This window comes from Lissotriton vulgaris, chromosome 5, assembly GCF_964263255.1.
Source record: "Lissotriton vulgaris chromosome 5, aLisVul1.2, whole genome shotgun sequence".
Lineage (NCBI taxonomy): Eukaryota > Metazoa > Chordata > Amphibia > Caudata > Salamandridae > Lissotriton > Lissotriton vulgaris.
In genome coordinates this window covers 2,035,045,735-2,035,067,689 of record NC_141693.1, presented here as the reverse complement: position 1 = coordinate 2,035,067,689, position 21,955 = coordinate 2,035,045,735, and the positions used below count along the sequence as shown (strand labels likewise).

General features: G+C 51.3%; 1 protein-coding gene across 1 annotated transcript in view; it reads left to right on the top strand.

The window, feature by feature from the left end:
- The window catches only part of COL27A1 (collagen type XXVII alpha 1 chain), a 1,047,548-nt gene that overhangs the window by 310,526 nt on the left and 715,067 nt on the right, over positions 1-21,955 (top strand). Inside the window, exon 12 of the mRNA XM_086924958.1 lies at positions 14,116-14,160. Within this exon, the coding sequence (XP_086781084.1) occupies positions 14,116-14,160 (45 nt within the window). The remainder of the gene's footprint in view (positions 1-14,115; positions 14,161-21,955) is intronic.

The window sequence follows — 21,955 nt, the reverse complement described above, 5'->3', positions numbered from 1 at the left end:
ACCCATCACTCCTGACCTCCACCCCTGACCCTAGCCACCCCTGACCTCCACACCCTGACCTCCACCCCTGATCCTAGCCACCCCTGACCTCCACCCCTGACCCTAGCCACCCCTGACCTCCACACCCTGACCTCCACACCCTGACCTCCACTCCCATGACCTCCACAACTGACCCTAGTCAGCCCTGACCTCCACCCCTGACCCTAGCCACCCCTGACCTCCACCCCCTGACCTCCACACCCTGGCCTCCACACCTTGACCTCCACACCCTGACCTCCACCCCTGACCACCACCCCTGACCCTAGCCAACCCTGACATCCACCCCTGACCCAAGCCACCCTTGACCTCCACACCCTGACCTCTACACCCTGACCTCCACCCCTGACCCTAGCCACCCATGACCTCCACCCCTGACCCTAGCCACCCCTGGCCTCCACACCCTGACCTCCACCCTGATCTCCACCCCTGACCTCCACCCCTGAACCTAGCCACCCCTGACCTCCACAACCTGACCTCCACCCCTGACCTCCACCCCTGACCTCACCCTCACCATAGCCACCCCTTGAACTGACCAGTGCCCTCCGTACCCGGGGGCGTGGCCTTCACCCCACCCTAACCTTGACCCTAAGACTAGCTTAAGCCGAGCATTACCATAGCCTAAGGCTACCCTTACCATACCCTACCCTACCCTTACCGTACCGTAACCTTACCGTACCCTACACTTACCTACCCTACCCTTACCGTACCCTTACCTTACTGTACCCTAAACTTAGCGTACCCTACCCTTAGCGTACCCTACCATTACCGTAACCTACACTTACCGTAACGAACGCTTACAGTACCCTACCCTTAACGTACTCTACACTTACCGTACCCTACCCTTACCGTACCCTCCCCTTGCTTAATTGAGAACCAATATCTAGACTAGTCCTTTCCCAATGCAGCGTAACACTAGCCTAAGACTAGCCTAAACCGAGCTTTACCCTACCCAGCATACCACTGGACCCGTTGCCAGCGTAACACTAACCTAACGCTAGTCTCAACCTCGGCTAACCATCCACCCTGCCCTTGACTACCCTAACGCTAGTCTTACCCTGGGCGTACCATGTACCTAACCTTACCCTAGTGTGGCCCTGAATCTAACACTAGTATTACCCTAGGTTAACTGTGTACCTAACACTACCCTTTCCCTAGCCTAACACTAATCTAATGCTTGTCTTGCCGTAGGCTAACCATGTACCTAGCTCTGGCCTTTCCTTACCCTAACAATAATCTAACACTAGTCTTACCCTAGGATAACCATGAACCTGTGTTTGCCCTAGCCTAACACTAACCGAATGCTAGAAGAGCAGATCCTGTGCGCGCGCAAGTGTAGTACGTAGTCCTACAGAAAATAGCCAGGTCCGGATAATGGATCCATTATCCGGACCTCGCACGCCCTACGGACGCACGGATCGGGTGCGCTCTCCCTGCCTCAGCCCTGATGAGTCACATCTCCTTCACGGTGTGACGAAACACGTGTCGGCTGGCTACTATTTTCTGTACCGACCAACAATTGACTTATAAACAACTTTCACCCACATGAACCTTTGTATTTGGCCTTTTTGAACTTTGACGCAAAATATCTCTCTCAGAGTGCTTACAAGTCCTTACACTGGGACTACGTACTACACTTGCGTTCGCACAGGATCTGCTCTTCTTCCTTTGGTTTAGGCCTCCCTATACCACTGCAGTGGTTGTTTTTTCCTATTGCGTTTGTGTTCCCCTGTCCTGTTTTTGCACTGAGTGCCCACCGCACAAACATTTCAGCAGCAAGATCACACTGCTCAGAGCGCCACTGCTTCCTGCTCTCTCAACTCAAACCCATTCTCTCTCAAAACTAACCTAATGCTAGTCTTACTCTGGGCTAACAGTGCACCAAAGGCAAGCCTTGCCCTAGCCAACAACTAACTTAACACTAGTCTATCCCTAGGCTTACCATGTACCTAACGCTGGCCTACTCCTGAACCTAAATCTAGTCTTACCCTAGGCTAACCATGAACCTAATGCTAGCCATGCCCTAGTGTAGCCCCGCATCTAACACTAGTCCTACCCTAGGCCAACCATGTGCCTAACACTACCCCTGCCTTAGCATAACACTAATCTAACACTAGTCGTACTGTAGGCTAACCATGTACCTAACGCTAGCCCTCCCCCAGTGTAGCCCTGAATCGAACGATCTAATGCTAGTATTACCCTAGGCTAACCATGTACCTAGCTCTAACCTTTCCTTACTGTTAGAAATGGGATTTCCGGTTGGCTAGGGATTGCGCCTAAGCCAGGCAGAAACCACCACTCTAGTCAGGGCAAGAGAGGTACACATCAAAGATAACCCCTGCTCACCCCCTTGATAGCTTGGCACCAGCAGTCAGGCTTATCCCAGAGGCAATGTGTAAAGCATTTGCACAACCCACACACAGCAGCAACACATTAGGCACACCACAAAAGAAACTCCAAACATACCATACTGCGGAAGGTATCACCAGTGTGTGTCACACAGCCACTGCTAGTGGTATCACCAGTGTGTGTCACACAGCAACTGCTAGTGGTATCACCAGTGTGTGTCACACGGCCACTGCTGGCAGTATCACCAGTGTGTGTCACACAGCCAGTGCTGGCACTATCACCAGTGTGTGTCACACAGCCACTGCTAGTGGTATCACCAGTGGGTGTCACACAGCCACTGCTGGTGGTATTACCAGTGTGTGTCACACAGCCACTGCTGGCAGGATCACCAGTGTGTGTCACACAGCCACTGCTGGCACTATCACCAGTGTGTGTCACACAGCCACTGCTAGTGGTATCACCAGTGTGTGTCACATAGCCACTGCTAGTGGTATCACCAGTGTGTGTCACATAGCCACTGCTAGTGGTATCACCAGTGGGTGTCACACAGCCACTGCTGGCAGTGTCACCAGTGTGTGTAACAGAGCCACTGCTGGCGGTATCACCAGTGTGAGTCACACAGCCACTGCAGGCGGTATCACAGCGTGTGTCACACAGCCACTGCTGGTGTTATCACCGGTGTGTGTCACAAAGCCACTGCTGGCGGTATCACCAGTGTGTGTCACACAGCCACTGCTAGTGGTATCACCAGTGTGTGTCACACAGCCACTGCTTGTAGTATCACAATGTGTGTCACACGGCCACTGCTGGTGGTATCACCAGCGTGTGTCACACAGCCACTGCTGGCACTATCACCAGTGTGTGTCACACAGCCACTGCTGGCGTTACCAGTGTGAGTCACACAACCACTGCTGGAGGTATCACCAGTGTGTGTCACACAGCCACTGCTGGTGGTATCACCAGTGTGTGTCACACAGCCACTTCTGGAGGTATCACCAGCGTGTGTCACACAACCACTGCTGGAGGTATCACCAATGTGTGTCACACAGCCACTGCTTGTAGTATCACCAGCGTGTGTCACACAGCCACTGCTGGCACTATCAACAGGGTGTGTCCCACAGCCACTGCTGGCACTATCACCAGTGGGTGTCACACAGCCACTTCTGGAGGTATCACCAGCGTGTGTCACACAGCCACTGCTGGTGGTATCACCAGTGTGTGTCACACAGCCACTGCTGGCAGTATCACCAGTGTGTGTCACACAGCCACTGCTGGCACTATCACCAGTGTGTGTCACACAGCCACTGCTGGCAGTATTACCAGTGTGTGTCACACAGCCACTGCTGGTGGTATCACCAGCGTGTGTCACACAGCCACTGCTGGCGGTATCACCAGTGTATGTCACAAAGCCACTGCTGGCGGTATCACCAGTGTGTGTCACACAGCCACTGCTAGTGGTATCACTAGTGTGTGTCACACAGCCACTGCTGGTGGTATCACCAGCGTGTGTCACACAGCCACTGCTAGTGGTATCACCAGTGTGTGTCACACAGCCACTAGTGGAGGTATCACCAGTGTGTGTCACACAGCCACTGCTGGAGGTATCACCAGTGTGTGTCACACAGCCACTGCTGGTGGTATCACCAGCGTGTGTCACACAGCCACTGCTGGAGGTATCACCAGCGTGTGTCTCACAGCCACTGCTGCCGGTATTACCAGGGTGTGTCCTTACCCAATACAGCCTAAGACTAGCCTAAACCAAGCTCTACCCTACCCAGCATGCCACTGGACCCGTTGCCAGCGTAACACTAACCTAACGCTAGTCTCAACCTCGGCTAACCATCTACCCTGCCCTTGACTACCCTAACGCTAGTTTTACCCTGGGCATACCATGTACCTAAAGCTAGCCTTACCCTAGTGTGGCCCTGAATCTAACACTAGTATTACCCTAGGTTAACTGTGTACCTAACACTTCCCTTTCCCTAGCCTAACACTAATCTAATGGTAGTCTTGCTGTAGGCTAACCATGTACCTAGCTCTGGCCTTTCCTTTCCCTAACCATAATCTAACACTAGTCTTACCCTAGGATAACCATGAACCTGTCCTTGCCCTAGCCTAACACAAACCGAATGCTAGAAGAGCAGATCCTGTGCGCGCGCAAGTGTAGTACGTAGTCCTAGTGTAAGGACTTGTAAGCACTCTGAGAGAGATATTTAGCGTCAAGGTTCAAAAATGCCAAATACAAAGGTTCATGTGGGTGAAAGTTGTTTATAAGTCAATTGTTGGTCAGTACAGAAAATAGTAGCCAGGCCCGGATAATGGATCCATTATCCGGACCTCGCACGCCCTACGGACGCACGGATCGGGTGCGCTCTCCCTGCCTCAGCCCTGATGAGTCACATCTCCTTCACGGTGTGACGAAACACGTGTCGGCTGGCTACTATTTTCTGTACCGACCAACAATTGACTTATAAACAACTTTCACCCACATGAACCTTTGTATTTGGCCTTTTTGAACTTTGACGCAAAATATCTCTCTCAGAGTGCTTACAAGTCCTTACACTGGGACTACGTACTACACTTGTGTTCGCACAGGATCTGCTCTTCTTCCTTTGGTTTAGGCCTCCCTATACCACCGCAGTGGTTGTTTTTTCCTATTGGGTTTGTGTTCCCCTGTCCTGTTTTTGCACTGCGTGCCCACCGCACAAACATTTCAGCAGCAAGATCACACTGCTCAGAGCGCCACTGCTTCCTGCTCTCTCAACTCAAACCCATTCTCTCTCAAAACTAACCTAATGCTAGTCTTACTCTGGGCTAACAGTGCACCAAAGGCAAGCCTTGCCCTAGCCAACAACTAACTTAACACTAGTCTATCCCTAGGCTTACCATGTACCGAACGCTGGCCTACTCCTGAACCTAAATCTAGTCTTACCCTAGGCTAACCATGAACCTAATGCTAGCCATGCCCTAGTGTAGCCCCGCATCTAACACTAGTCCTACCCTAGGCCAACCACGTGCCTAACACTACCCCTGCCCTAGCATAACACTAATCTAACACTAGTCGTACTGTAGGCTAACCATGTACCTAACGCTAGCCCTCCCCCAGTGTAGCCCTGAATCTAACGATCTAACGCTAGTATTACCCTAGGCTAACCATGTACCTAACGCTAGCCCTCCCCCAGTGTAGCCCTGAATCTAACGATCTAACGCTAGTATTACCCTAGGCTAACCATGTACCTAACGCTAGCCCTCCCCCAGTGTAGCCCTGAATCTAACGATCTAACGCTAGTATTACCCTAGGCTAACCATGTACCTAGCTCTAACCTTTCCTTACTGTTAGAAATGGGATTTCCGGTTGGCTAGGGATTGCGCCTAAGCCAGGCAGAAACCACCACTCTAGTCAGGGCAAGAGAGGTACACACCAAAGATAACCCCTGCTCACCCCCTTGATAGCTTGGGACCAGCAGTCAGGCTTATCCCAGATGCAGTGTGTAAAGCATTTGCACAACCCACACACAGCAGCAACACATTAGGCACACCACAAAAGAAACTCCAAACATACCATACTGCGGAAGGTATCACCAGTGTGTGTCACACAGCCACTGCTAGTGGTATCACCAGTGTGTGTCACACAGCAACTGCTAGTGGTATCACCAGTGTGTGTCACACGGCCACTGCTGGCAGTATCACCAGTGTGTGTCACACAGCCAGTGCTGGCACTATCACCAGTGTGTGTCACACAGCCACTGCTGGCGGTATCACCAGTGTGTGTCACACAGCCACTGCTAGTGGTATCACCAGTGGGTGTCACACAGCCACTGCTAGTGGTATCACCAGTGTGTGTCACACAGCCACTGCTAGTGGTATCACCAGTGTGTGTCACACAGCCACTGCTGGCACTATCACCAGTGTGTGTCACACAGCCAATGCTGGCAGTATTACCAGTGTGTGTCACACAGCCACTGCTGGTGGTATCACCAGCGTGTGTCACACAGCCACTGCTGGCGGTATCACCAGTGTGTGTCACAAAGCCACTGCTGGCGGTATCACCAGTGTGTGTCACACAGCCACTGCTAGTGGTATCACTAGTGTGTGTCACACAGCCACTGCTGGTGGTATCACCAGCGTGTGTCACAAAGCCACTGCTAGTGGTATCACCAGTGTGTGTCACACAGCCACTGCTGGAGGTATCTCCAGTGTGTGTCACACAGCCACTGCTGGTGGTATCACCAGCGTGTGTCACACAGCCACTGCTGGAGGTATCACCAGCGTGTGTCTCACAGCCACTGCTGCCGGTATTACCAGGGTGTGTCCTTACCCAATACAGCCTAAGACTAGCCTAAACCAAGCTCTACCCTACCCAGCATGCCACTGGACCCGTTGCCAGCGTAACACTAACCTAACGCTAGTCTCAACCTCGGCTAACCATCTACCCTGCCCTTGACTACCCTAACGCTAGTTTTACCCTGGGCATACCATGTACCTAAAGCTAGCCTTACCCTAGTGTGGCCCTGAATCTAACACTAGTATTACCCTAGGTTAACTGTGTACCTAACACTTCCCTTTCCCTAGCCTAACACTAATCTAATGGTAGTCTTGCCGTAGGCTAACCATGTACCTAGCTCTGGCCTTTCCTTTCCCTAACCATAATCTAACACTAGTCTTACCCTAGGATAACCATGAACCTGTCCTTGCCCTAGCCTAACACTAACCGAATGCTAGGAGAGCAGATCCTGTGCGTGCGCAATTGTAGTACGTAGTCCTAGTGTAAGGACTTGTAAGCACTCTGAGAGAGATATTTAGCGTCAAGGTTCAAAAATGCCAAATACAAAGGTTCATGTGGGTGAAAGTTGTTTATAAGTCAATTGTTGGTCAGTACAGAAAATAGTAGCCAGGCCCGGATAATGGATCCATTATCCGGACCTCGCACGCCCTACGGACGCACGGATCGGGTGCGCTCTCCCTGCCTCAGCCCTGATGAGTCACATCTCCTTCACGGTGTGACGAAACACGTGTCGGCTGGCTACTATTTTCTGTACCGACCAACAATTGACTTATAAACAACTTTCACCCACATGAACCTTTGTATTTGGCCTTTTTGAACTTTGACGCAAAATATCTCTCTCAGAGTGCTTACAAGTCCTTACACTGGGACTACGTACTACACTTGCGTTCGCACAGGATCTGCTCTTCTTCCTTTGGTTTAGGCCTCCCTATACCACCGCAGTGGTTGTTTTTTCCTATTGGGTTTGTGTTCCCCTGTCCTGTTTTTGCACTGCGTGCCCACCGCACAAACATTTCAGCAGCAAGATCACACTGCTCAGAGCGCCACTGCTTCCTGCTCTCTCAACTCAAACCCATTCTCTCTCAAAACTAACCTAATGCTAGTCTTACTCTGGGCTAACAGTGCACCAAAGGCAAGCCTTGCCCTAGCCAACAACTAACTTAACACTAGTCTATCCCTAGGCTTACCATGTACCGAACGCTGGCCTACTCCTGAACCTAAATCTAGTCTTACCCTAGGCTAACCATGAACCTAATGCTAGCCATGCCCTAGTGTAGCCCCGCATCTAACACTAGTCCTACCCTAGGCCAACCACGTGCCTAACACTACCCCTGCCCTAGCATAACACTAATCTAACACTAGTCGTACTGTAGGCTAACCATGTACCTAACGCTAGCCCTCCCCCAGTGTAGCCCTGAATCTAACGATCTAACGCTAGTATTACCCTAGGCTAACCATGTACCTAACGCTAGCCCTCCCCCAGTGTAGCCCTGAATCTAACGATCTAACGCTAGTATTACCCTAGGCTAACCATGTACCTAACGCTAGCCCTCCCCCAGTGTAGCCCTGAATCTAACGATCTAACGCTAGTATTACCCTAGGCTAACCATGTACCTAGCTCTAACCTTTCCTTACTGTTAGAAATGGGATTTCCGGTTGGCTAGGGATTGCGCCTAAGCCAGGCAGAAACCACCACTCTAGTCAGGGCAAGAGAGGTACACACCAAAGATAACCCCTGCTCACCCCCTTGATAGCTTGGGACCAGCAGTCAGGCTTATCCCAGATGCAGTGTGTAAAGCATTTGCACAACCCACACACAGCAGCAACACATTAGGCACACCACAAAAGAAACTCCAAACATACCATACTGCGGAAGGTATCACCAGTGTGTGTCACACAGCCACTGCTAGTGGTATCACCAGTGTGTGTCACACAGCAACTGCTAGTGGTATCACCAGTGTGTGTCACACGGCCACTGCTGGCAGTATCACCAGTGTGTGTCACACAGCCAGTGCTGGCACTATCACCAGTGTGTGTCACACAGCCACTGCTGGCGGTATCACCAGTGTGTGTCACACAGCCACTGCTAGTGGTATCACCAGTGGGTGTCACACAGCCACTGCTAGTGGTATCACCAGTGTGTGTCACACAGCCACTGCTAGTGGTATCACCAGTGTGTGTCACACAGCCACTGCTGGCACTATCACCAGTGTGTGTCACACAGCCAATGCTGGCAGTATTACCAGTGTGTGTCACACAGCCACTGCTGGTGGTATCACCAGCGTGTGTCACACAGCCACTGCTGGCGGTATCACCAGTGTGTGTCACAAAGCCACTGCTGGCGGTATCACCAGTGTGTGTCACACAGCCACTGCTAGTGGTATCACTAGTGTGTGTCACACAGCCACTGCTGGTGGTATCACCAGCGTGTGTCACAAAGCCACTGCTAGTGGTATCACCAGTGTGTGTCACACAGCCACTGCTGGAGGTATCACCAGTGTGTGTCACACAGCCACTGCTGGTGGTATCACCAGCGTGTGTCACACAGCCACTGCTGGAGGTATCACCAGCGTGTGTCTCACAGCCACTGCTGCCGGTATTACCAGGGTGTGTCCTTACCCAATACAGCCTAAGACTAGCCTAAACCAAGCTCTACCCTACCCAGCATGCCACTGGACCCGTTGCCAGCGTAACACTAACCTAACGCTAGTCTCAACCTCGGCTAACCATCTACCCTGCCCTTGACTACCCTAACGCTAGTTTTACCCTGGGCATACCATGTACCTAAAGCTAGCCTTACCCTAGTGTGGCCCTGAATCTAACACTAGTATTACCCTAGGTTAACTGTGTACCTAACACTTCCCTTTCCCTAGCCTAACACTAATCTAATGGTAGTCTTGCCGTAGGCTAACCATGTACCTAGCTCTGGCCTTTCCTTTCCCTAACAATAATCTAACACTAGTCTTACCCTAGGATAACCATGAACCTGTCCTTGCCCTAGCCTAACACTAACCGAATGCTAGGAGAGCAGATCCTGTGCGCGCGCAATTGTAGTACGTAGTCCTAGTGTAAGGACTTGTAAGCACTCTGAGAGAGATATTTAGCGTCAAGGTTCAAAAATGCCAAATACAAAGGTTCATGTGGGTGAAAGTTGTTTATAAGTCAATTGTTGGTCAGTACAGAAAATAGTAGCCAGGCCCGGATAATGGATCCATTATCCGGACCTCGCACGCCCTACGGACGCACGGATCGGGTGCGCTCTCCCTGCCTCAGCCCTGATGAGTCACATCTCCTTCACGGTGTGACGAAACACGTGTCGGCTGGCTACTATTTTCTGTACCGACCAACAATTGACTTATAAACAACTTTCACCCACATGAACCTTTGTATTTGGCCTTTTTGAACTTTGACGCAAAATATCTCTCTCAGAGTGCTTACAAGTCCTTACACTGGGACTACGTACTACACTTGCGTTCGCACAGGATCTGCTCTTCTTCCTTTGGTTTAGGCCTCCCTATACCACCGCAGTGGTTGTTTTTTTTCCTATTGGGTTTGTGTTCCCCTGTCCTGTTTTTGCACTGCGTGCCCACCGCACAAACATTTCAGCAGCAAGATCACACTGCTCAGAGCGCCACTGCTTCCTGCTCTCTCAACTCAAACCCATTCTCTCTCAAAACTAACCTAATGCTAGTCTTACTCTGGGCTAACAGTGCACCAAAGGCAAGCCTTGCCCTAGCCAACAACTAACTTAACACTAGTCTATCCCTAGGCTTACCATGTACCGAACGCTGGCCTACTCCTGAACCTAAATCTAGTCTTACCCTAGGCTAACCATGAACCTAATGCTAGCCATGCCCTAGTGTAGCCCCGCATCTAACACTAGTCCTACCCTAGGCCAACCACGTGCCTAACACTACCCCTGCCCTAGCATAACACTAATCTAACACTAGTCGTACTGTAGGCTAACCATGTACCTAACGCTAGCCCTCCCCCAGTGTAGCCCTGAATCTAACGATCTAACGCTAGTATTACCCTAGGCTAACCATGTACCTAACGCTAGCCCTCCCCCAGTGTAGCCCTGAATCTAACGATCTAACGCTAGTATTACCCTAGGCTAACCATGTACCTAACGCTAGCCCTCCCCCAGTGTAGCCCTGAATCTAACGATCTAACGCTAGTATTACCCTAGGCTAACCATGTACCTAGCTCTAACCTTTCCTTACTGTTAGAAATGGGATTTCCGGTTGGCTAGGGATTGCGCCTAAGCCAGGCAGAAACCACCACTCTAGTCAGGGCAAGAGAGGTACACACCAAAGATAACCCCTGCTCACCCCCTTGATAGCTTGGGACCAGCAGTCAGGCTTATCCCAGATGCAGTGTGTAAAGCATTTGCACAACCCACACACAGCAGCAACACATTAGGCACACCACAAAAGAAACTCCAAACATACCATACTGCGGAAGGTATCACCAGTGTGTGTCACACAGCCACTGCTAGTGGTATCACCAGTGTGTGTCACACAGCAACTGCTAGTGGTATCACCAGTGTGTGTCACACAGCCACTGCTAGTGGTATCACCAGTGTGTGTCACACAGCCACTGCTAGTGGTATCACCAGTGGGTGTCACACAGCCACTGCTAGTGGTATCACCAGTGTGTGTCACACAGCCACTGCTAGTGGTATCACCAGTGTGTGTCACACAGCCACTGCTAGTGGTATCACCAGTGTGTGTCACACAGCAACTGCTGGCTGTATCACCAGTGTGTGTCACACGGCCACTGCTGGCAGTATCACCAGTGTGTGTCACACAGCCAGTGCTGGCACTATCACCAGTGTGTGTCACACAGCCACTGCTGGCGGTATCACCAGTGTGTGTCACATAGCCACTGCTAGTGGTATCACCAGTGTGTGTCACACAGCCACTGCTGGCACTATCACTAGTGTGTGTCACACAGCCACTGCTGGAGGTATCACCAGTGTGTGTCACACAGCCACTGCTGGCGGTATTACCAGGGTGTGTCACACAGCCACTGCTTGCGGTATTACCAGTGTGTGTCACACAGCCACTGCTGGTGGTATCACCAGTGTGTGTCACACAGCCACTGCTGGTGGTATCACCAGTGTGTGTCACACGGCCACTGCTGCTGGTATCACTAGTGTGTGTCACACAGCCACTGCTGGCGGTATCACCAGCGTGTGTCACACAGCCACTGCTGGCTGTATCACCAGTGTGTGTCACACAGCCACTGCTAGTGGTATCACCAGTGGGTGTCACACAGCCACTGCTGGTGGTATCACCAGCGTGTGTCACACAGCCGCTGCTGGTGGTATCACCAGCGTGTGTCACACAGCCACTGCTGGTAGTATCACCAGTGTGTGTCACACAGCCACTGCTGGCGGTATCACCAGTGTGTGTCACACAGCAACTGCTGGCTGTATCACCACTGTGTGTCACATAGCCACTGCTAGTGGTATCACCAGTGTGTGTCACACAGCCACTGCTAGTGGTATCACCAGTGTATGTCACACAGCCATTTCTGGAGGTATCACCAGTGTGTGTAACACAGCCTCTCTGGAAGTTATCACCCGAGTCTGTCACAGAGCCACTGCTGGCACTATTACCAGTGTGTGTCGCACAGCCACTGCTGGCAATATCACTAGTGTGTGTCACACAGCCACTGCTGGCAATATCACTAGTGTGTGTCACACAGCCACTGCTGGCAATATCACTAGTGTGTGTCACACAGCCACTGCTGGCACTATCACCAGCGTGTGTCACACAACCACTGCTGGAGGTATCACCAGTGTGTGTCACACAGCCACTGCTGGTGGTATCACCAGTGTGTGTCACACAGCCACTTCTGGAGGTATCACCAGCGTGTGTCACACAACCACTGCTGGAGGTATCACCAGTGTGTGTCACACAGCCACTGCTGGTGGTATCACCAGTGTGTGTCACACAGCCACTTCTGGAGGTATCACCAGCGTGTGTCACACAACCACTGCTGGAGGTATCACCAGTGTGTGTCTCACAGCCACTGCTGCCGGTATTACCAGGGTGTGTCACACAGCCACTGCTTGCGGTATTACCAGTGTGTGTCACACAGCCCTTCTGGCAGTATCATCAGTGTGTGTCACATAGCCACTGCTAGTGGTATCACCAGGGTGTGTCACACAGCCACTGCTTGCGGTATTACCAGTGTGTGTCACACAGCCCTTCTGGCGGTATCATCAGTGTGTGTCACATAGCCACTGCTAGTGGTATCACCAGTGGGTGTCTCACAGCCACTGCTGCCGGTATTACCAGGGTGTGTCACACAGCCACTGCTTGCGGTATTACCAGTGTGTGTCACACAGCCCTTCTGGCGGTATCATCAGCGTGTGTCACACAGCCACAGCTGACAGTATCACCAGCGTTTGTCACACAGCTACTGCTGGCGGTATCACCAGCGTGTGTCACACAGCCACTGCTGGCGGTATCACCAACGTGTGTCAGACAGCCACTTCTAGTGGTATCACCAGTGTGTGTCACAAAGCCACTGCTGGCGGTGTCACCAGTGTGTGGCACACAACATTTCTGGCGATATCACCAGCGTGTGTCACACAGGCACTGCCAGCGGTATTACCAGCGTATGTCACACAGCCACTGCCGGCGGTATTACCAGTGTGTGTCACACAGCCACTGCTGGCGGTATCACCAGCGTGTGTCAGACAGCCACTTCTGGAGGTATCACTAGTGTGTATGTATCATACAGCTAGTTCTGGAGGTATCACCAGTGTGTGTCACACATCCACTTCTGGAGGTATCACCAGTGTGTGTAACACAGGCACTGCTGGCGGTATAACCAGTGTGTGTGTCCACAGCCACAGCTGCCAGTATCACCAGTGTGTGCCCACAGCCACTGCTGCCAGTATCACCAGTGTGTGTCCACAGCCATTGCTGGTGGTATCACCAGTGTGTGTCCACAGCCTCTGCTAGTAGTATCACCAGTGTGTGTCCACGGCCACTGCTGGCGGTATCACCAGTGTGTCTCAGACAGCCACTGCTGGTGGTATCACCAGTGTGTGTCCACAGCCACTGCTGGCGGTATCATCAGTGTGTAACCACAGCCACTCCTCCGAATTCGTCAAGGAGAACAGAAGCAGAGACGCAGGACTCGGCGGCAAAGTAAGTTTACTTTATATTGCCCCAGCCCACCCACGTAACCCCTCACATCCTCCCCCGCGAGCCATGCCGGCCGTCACTGCGTCGATGCCAACTACCTAACCTCCTCTGTCCGCCTGATTCGAGGATTAGTAATGCGCCTCGCCAATGTGTGTGTGCCGCAGAGAACCAGTCATGTTCACTCTAGTAATATTTCAGCTTTAACGTTACTGCAGTTCTGTGGAAATGTAGTGTTGCTGGTCCAGGGATGCCACTAACTCCACTCTTTCTTGTTTTCAGGGCGTGATGGGCAACCCCGGCGCTGCAGGACTGAAAGGTGATAAGGTGACCAGACAGCTCCCTTCTTGCACTGACTTGTCTCTGCATGTGGAATGCCTCTCCTGCCACAAGGGTGCCACAGCGGGGGCTCTCCTGTCACAAGGGTGCCACAGCGGGGGGCCTGTCCTGTCACCAGGGTACCACAGCGGGGGTCTTCTCCTGTCACAAGGGTGCCGCAGCAGGGGTCCTCCGCTGTCACTAGGGTACCACAGCGGGGGCCTATCCTGTCACAGGTTATCCAAGCGGGGGGCCTCTCCTGTCCCAAGGGTACCACAGCGGAGGTCTCTCCTGTCACAAGGGTACCACAGCGGGGGGTCTCTCCTGTAACAAGGGTACCACATTGGGGAGCTTCTCCTGTCACAAGGGTGCCACAGCGGGGGGCCTCTCCTGTCACTAGGGTGCCACAGCGGGGGCCTCTCCTGTCACAAGGGTGCCACAGCGGGGGCCTCTCCTGACACAAGGGTACCACAGCTGGGTAATCTCCTGTCACAAGGGTGCCACAGCGGGGGGCCTCTCCTGTCAGAAGGGTGTCACAGCAGGGGGCCTCTCCTGTCACAAGGGTACCACAGAGGGGGTCCTCTCCTGTCACAGGGTACCACAGCGGGGGTCCTCTCCTGTCACAAGGGCGTCACAGCAGGGGGCCTCTCCTGTCACAAGGGTGCCACAGCGGGGGCCTCTCCTGTCACAAGGGTACCACAGCTGGGTAATCTCCTGTCACATGGGTGCCACAGCGGGGGGCCTCTCCTGTCAGAAGGGTGTCACAGCAGGGGGCCGCTCCTGTCACAAGGGTACCATAGAGGGGGTCCTCTCCTGTCACAGGGTACCACAGCGGGGGTCCTCTCCTGTCACAAGGGCGTCACATTAGGGGGCCTCTCCTGTCACAAGGGTACCACAGCAGCGGTCCTCTCCTGTCACAGGGTACAACAGCGGGGGTCCTCTCCTGTCACAAGGTTGCCACGGCAGGGGGCCGCTCCTATCACACGGGTGTCACAGCAGGGGGCCTATCCTGTCACAAGGGTGCCGTGGGGGGCCTCTCCTATCACAAGGGTGTCACAGCAGGGGTCCTCTCCTGGTTCGAGGCATGTGGGCTGCTGAATTCATATCTGTGCATAGATCGCCGCCTAGTGTTGGGTCCGGATGATTGCACAGTGTTGTCCTGGAAGAGTCTTCGAAGTATCATGAGATAGGTGGCTCCTCCCCTGGACTACAGTGCGCTTGGGCATCCTCTCCATCCTCAGATTGTTTTTTTCTGCCATTGGGTTCGGATGTTACTATCTTAGCTCAAGTTAGGAAAACTTTCTACAAAGCCAAAAGGCTTTCGACAGCATCGGTATCGTTTCGTTCGGTACCGATAACTTTGTTTCGAGAGGACATCGAGGAATCAGACAGTTTCTTTCCACACTCGACCCAATCTTCGATCTATAATGGAAAGAAGCCCATTCAAGCGGTGTCCACTTTGCAATGCAAAATACCCGCACATCGCTGTCCACCCGGTGTGCAACAAGTGCCTGTCCCCGGATCACAACAAAGCCAACTGTATGGCCTGTGCCCAGTTCAGGTCGAAGAAAACTCTTCGGATTCGACGCGCGGCTCGATTGGAGTCGAAAAGGTCAGCGTCTGTTCCAGAAAACATCTTCGGACCGAAGACGAAGAGGTCGTTGATCTGGAGGATCAGGAATACCGCTCCGATCCGGCTTCGGACCATGACTCCGAGTATGACGCCGAAGACGAAGAGGTGCAAGAAGAAGACGAATACGTCATCGAAGAGGTAGGAGACGACGCAGAGGCCCTTGGGGCTGTTGAAGATAGCTCTGGCGAGGAGCTAGGCCCACCCGGCTATACGGGGGCCGTCGATGATGCACTCAATAAGGCTCAGGTCGAGGGATTGCCACTAGGCCTTACCCAAGATCTACAGTCTTGTTCTACAGCCCCGCATAAAGGCCCGGCTTCGAACATTAATAAAGAGCCATCGGTTTCAAAACCGCCATCGGTCGATCCAAAGAAATCGAAACCGAAAGCCTCAATGCCAAGGCCAAAACCGAAAGTGCAACTAACTCTGGTCGGCTCCAAGGCCTCAGACCCCTCAGAGCCAAAGAAACACAAAATGGCCATCGATGCCGAAAAGCTCAAGAAGGTCATCGAACCGACGGTTGGGACACCGAAGACCAAGGTCAAGGCTGTCGAACCAACAAGGCCGACGCCGAAAGGAGTCGACACACACAAAAGACTCGAACCGAAAGACGGGATCAATCCTCGTTCGTGGCCTGCGGACAAGACGAAGTCTGGCTCCAAGGACCCTGTTGAGTCGACGCAGCCGAGTCCATTCATAGCCAAGGAAGTGTCAGAGTCACTCCAACGCATCAAGGATAAGGCTACAGCGGTCGGGCCAAAGAAGGCCCCAATACCAAAGCTGGTTGGAAACGTTCAGACCACGTCGACACCAATCAAGTTCGGATTGCCACCGACGGTGCGTCCGAAGATGTTCGAACCAAAAAGAGGTATTGGCGCCTTTAAAAAAGTGTCGACGGACATAGAGGCTACAGAGGAGCCTGAAGAACAGGAGTCGAGGCAATTCATCGACTCGAAAACTGGTAGACTGTTCTTATATAAAAGGAAAATAATACCAGAAACTCCCATGGAGTCATATAAGATTCCCTTGAAGAAGTAGAGGGTTTCAACAACGTCACCGGCTCTTGTGGAACCCCTCCATTCCTATGGACAAGAACCTCAGAATTTTTCACCCACATACTCAGATGTGGATGCAGGGTATGACGAACATGAAGATGACCCTTATCATGTGGACACTGATCCCGATGATCAAAACCAACCATGGGCAGACCCGGCTGACCCAAGGGATCCGCAGACTACCCCTGACACTCATATATACAGTGTGTAAACATCTCCTACTGAGGACACTACTGCCTTTAACGCCCTCATTGAAAGAGCAGCCAGTAATCATGACGTCGACCTACATGCTGACCCTGTGGAGGAAGACTTTTTGGTCGACACCTTTTCCACTTTAGAAAGAACAGTCAAGACCCTGCCCATGCTAAAAGGGGTCCTTAAGCATGCTGGTGACATTTTTAAGGACACCACTAGGGCCAGGGTGTTAAACCCAAGGATTGAGAAGAAATATAGACCGGCACCTGCAGACCCTACTTATATAAGGGGACAGTTGCCGTTGGACTCATTAGTTGTTTCTAATGCACGTAAGAGAGCAAACTCCCAGACTACAGGTGATGCTCCTCCTCCTGACAAAGAGTCAAAAGTTCTGGAAACTTCAGGAAAAAGGGTGGATGCGCAGGCGGCTAACATCTGGCGCATTGCCAACACTCAGGCACTCTTAGCCAGATATGACAGGTCCCATTATGATACCCTTGAGACACTGTTGCAACACCTACCTGATCAGTATAAGGAGGGGGCAGAACTACTCATCCAAGAAGGGAAACTCATAACCAATGCTTCCATCAAGTGCGCGCTAGACGCAGCTGACACTGCAGCCAAGGCCATTAACACTAGGGTCATGTTAAGAAGACCTGCCTGGTTAAGAATCTCGGGATTCAAACCAGAAATACAAACTTCTATCCTCAATCAGCCAGTTAACCCGGACTACTTGTTTGGACCTGAGGTTGACACCACCCTTGAAAAAATTAAAAAAGACACAGAGACTGCAAAGTCTATGGGGGCTCTGCAGTCACAGCAGTTTCGGGGTGGCTCCTTTCGTCGCTCCAATACTAGGGGCCCCTCAAGAGGCCAGTCAACACAACAGACAAAATACAATAAGGGAGGTACACAATCCACCTACAATAAGAACAACCGGGGTGGATATTGTGGAAACAACATCAAGGGCAGAGGAAGAGGAAACAACAGTTCCAGATCCTCTGCCAATACCAAACAGTGATGCCCTGTCACTGCCCCCGACCATATAACACCTGTCGGGGGAGACTACAACAGTTCCTGCCAGTCTGGAAATCCATCACCAGGGACAGGTGGGTGAGAGACATTGTCCAGTACAGGTATTGTCTGGAATTAACATCCACTCCACCCAACATCCTACCAAGACACCGTCCTATCAGCCTGATTCATCAAGCATATTTTCGCTCGCAAAGGGCCAGATTCTGAGAATCTGGCCCTTTGCAAGTGCAATTTTTGCTTTTGGGATTCATCATCCCAAAAGCAAAAGTCTCTATTTAAGAACTCGCAAATTTGCGAGGGATAGCATTTAAGGAATCTCTATTAGAGATTCCTTGAATGCTATTCTTGAAACATTTAAAAATTGCGATTTCGCAATTTTGGGACTCTATTTACCGCGAGGTCAAGCCTCGTAGTAAATAGCGAAAACTTAGAAAAATGCTTTTAAAAGCATTGTTCTAAGTTACATGTTACACACACACATGTCCTTTGGACATGTGTGTGTGCAACATCTGTGTAATTTAACATTTCAGGGGTGTTACAGGGTGTCCTTTGGACACCCCTGGCACCCTTCAAATCGCTATCTTATTTGCGATTAGCTAATTGCTAATCGCAAATAAGGAATACTCCCCATTCATTCCTATGGGCCTTTTGGCCCATAGGAATGAATGGCGAGTTATTCCTTATTTGCGATTAGCAATTTGCTAATCGCAAATAAGGATTATGTAGGAATCGCATTTCTTTATGCAATTTCTACATGAATCCCGTATTGCGAGTCCTTAATAGCGATTCGCTATGAATCGCTATTAGGGGCTCGCAAAACGGGAGAATGATGAATCAGGCTGTTTGTCCGCAGAGCACTTACACTTATTGCAGCAGGAGGTCGTCAGCATGCTGCAAAAAGGGACCATAGAGCTCGTGCCTGTAGAAGAGCAAGGCTCAGGGGTGTACTCTCTGTACTTTTACCCAAAAAGGACGGGTCTCTCAGACCCATACTGGACCTCAGGCCTCTAAACAGTTACATTCTATCAGAGCATTTTCACATGCTCACCTTACAGCAAGTTCTGCCATTACTCAGTCAGGGAGACTTCCTCGCAACACTGGATCTAAAAGATGCGCATTTCTATATACCCATACACCCATCACACAGACAGTATCTCCGGTTCACAATTCAAAATAAACATTATCAGTTCAAAGTCCTCCCTTTCGGAGTAACGACGGCACCCAGGGTGTTCACAAAGTGCCTGGCGACAGTAGCAGCACACCTAAGAAAACAGCACATACATGTCTACCCTTATCTGGACGACTGGCTTATTCAGGCAAAGACGGCCCAGCAGTGTGCCAGCTACATGTCCCACACCATTCATCTTCTTCACAGTCTGGGTTTTTCGCTAAATTATCCGAAGTCACATCTTCAGCCCGCCCACGTGCGACAGTACCTGGGCGCGACAATAAACACTCCAAAGCTCAGCCAAATTCAGCGAGAATAAACAGCATGCAATTGCTGATACAAAAATTCAGACCTCAACACTTGCTTCCAGCAAAAGTGTTCATGCAGTTGATTGGCGTGATGGCCTCCTGCATCTTCATAGTCCCGCACGCGAGACTACATATGCGTCCGCTTCAGGAGTGCTTGGCACGTCAGTGGAATCAGGCTCAAGGACAGTTAAAAGACCTAGTGTTGGTGAGCGGTCGGGCATTCAACTCTCTGCATTGGTGGAACCCAAAAAACCTTTGCAAGGGCCGACCGTTCCAAGAGCCTGTGCCCCAGATTATACTGACGGCGGACGCGTCTCTCCAGGGATGGGGAGCGCATGTACTCCATTACACTGCGCAGGGACTATGGACACCACAGCAAAAGAAGATGCACATCAATGTATTGGAACTGATGGCAATCTTCATGGCGATGAAAGCTTTCAAAGTGCACTTATGCAACAAGGTCGTGTTGATCCGGACGGACAACATGACTGCCATGTACTACATACAGAAGCAGGGAGGAACACACTCTCCACAGTTGTCTCATCTGGCTCAGAGCATGTGGAAGTGGGCCATTCAGAGGAACATCTTCCTCATGGCGGAACACCTCCCGGGCAAAGACAACCAGATGGCGGATCTGCTCAGCAGACACAGACACCAGATGCACGAGTGGGAGATACACCCCTCGGTGCTCCAACCGTACTTCCAGCAGTGGGGTCACCCAGAGATAGACCTGTTCGCCACAAGGGAAAACGCAAAACGCCAAAGCTTCGCCGCCAGGTTCCCACATCCGCAGTCACAGGGCAATGCGATATGGATGAACTGGTCAGGCAGATTTGCGTACGCTTTTACCCCAGCACCTCTAATACCGCTGGTGGCACTCAAGCTGAAGCAACACTCGATGACACTCATCCCGGTTGCTCCAACGTGGGCATGCCAGCCATGGTACACCACACTAGTAGAACTTTCCGTGGTGCCAGACTTTTAACGCAGAGCCATGGCGAAATTCAGCACCCAGATCCGCAACAGCTCAACCTGGCGATCTGGCTCCTGAAGTCTTAGAATTTGGCTACTTCAACTTGCCACCGGACTGAATGAACATCATCAAGGAGGCAAGACGGCCCACGACCAGCACATGCTATGCGGCTAAATGGAAAAGGTTTGTCATATATTGTAACAATAACAACATTAACCCACTGGATGCATCAATTCAGAACATTATCTGTTATTTGTTGCACTTGTACAGATGTAATCTAGCGTACAGTTCCATTCGTATACATTTATCCGCAATAGCAGCTTATCTTCAGAACAGGCAGCACCTCTCATTATTCAGAGTGCCTGCCATTAAAGCTTTTCTGGAAGGACTTAAAAGAGTGATCCCTCCCAGACACCCACCGTCACCAGTCTGGAACCTGAATGTGGTCCTCACCAGATTGATGGGACCACCTTTTGAACCTCTACAATTTCTGACCTGGAAAGTTGCTTTCCTAGTAGCCATTACCTCACTGAGGAGAGTTAGTGAACTCCAGGCACTAACCATTCAAGAGCCATTCATACAGGTCCACGCAAATAGAGCTGTGCTACGCACCAACCCTGCGTTCATGCCTAAGGTGATTTAGCAGTTCCACATGAACCAAACCATAGAACTGCCTGTGTTCTTTCCTAATCCAGAAAATGTCACAGAGAGAACTCTACACACATTAGATGTCAAAAGAGCCCTTATGTACTATATAGACAGAACTAAGGATTTCAGGAAAACAAAACAACTGTCCGTTGCCTTTTCCCCACAGCACAAAGGCAACCCCATTTCCAAGGCAGGAATAGCCAGATGGATAGTTAAGTGTATACAGATTTGCTATGCAAAGGCTAAACGCACACTAACCATTCCTCCGAGAGCACACTCCACACGTAAGTTAGGAGCATCCATGGCTTTCCTGGGGAATATTCCATTAGAAGAGATATGTAAGGCAGCCACATGGTCCACTACACATACATTTACAAAACACTACTGCGTAGATGTACATTCCAAACAGCAGGCAGCTGTAGGACAGGCTGTTCTCAAAACTCTTTTCCAAACTGCTGCAGCTGGCACCGGGCAGCCGCCGCTAACAGGAGGGACTGCTATGTAATCTATGCACAGATATGAATTCAGCAGCCCACATGCCTCGAACCGAATATGCTACTTACCAGTATGCATCTGTTCTTGGCATGTAGGGCTGCTGACATTCATATCGCCCGCCCTCCTCCCCGGCGCCTGTTGCAGCTGTAGCATTCAGAATTACTATGGAGCATGGACATCACTCACTGTATTACACTCCATCTCTGCCACAATGGCGAAAAACAATCTGAGGATGGAGAGGATGCCCATGCGCACTGTAGTCCGGGGGAGGAGCCACCCATCTCGTGAAACTTC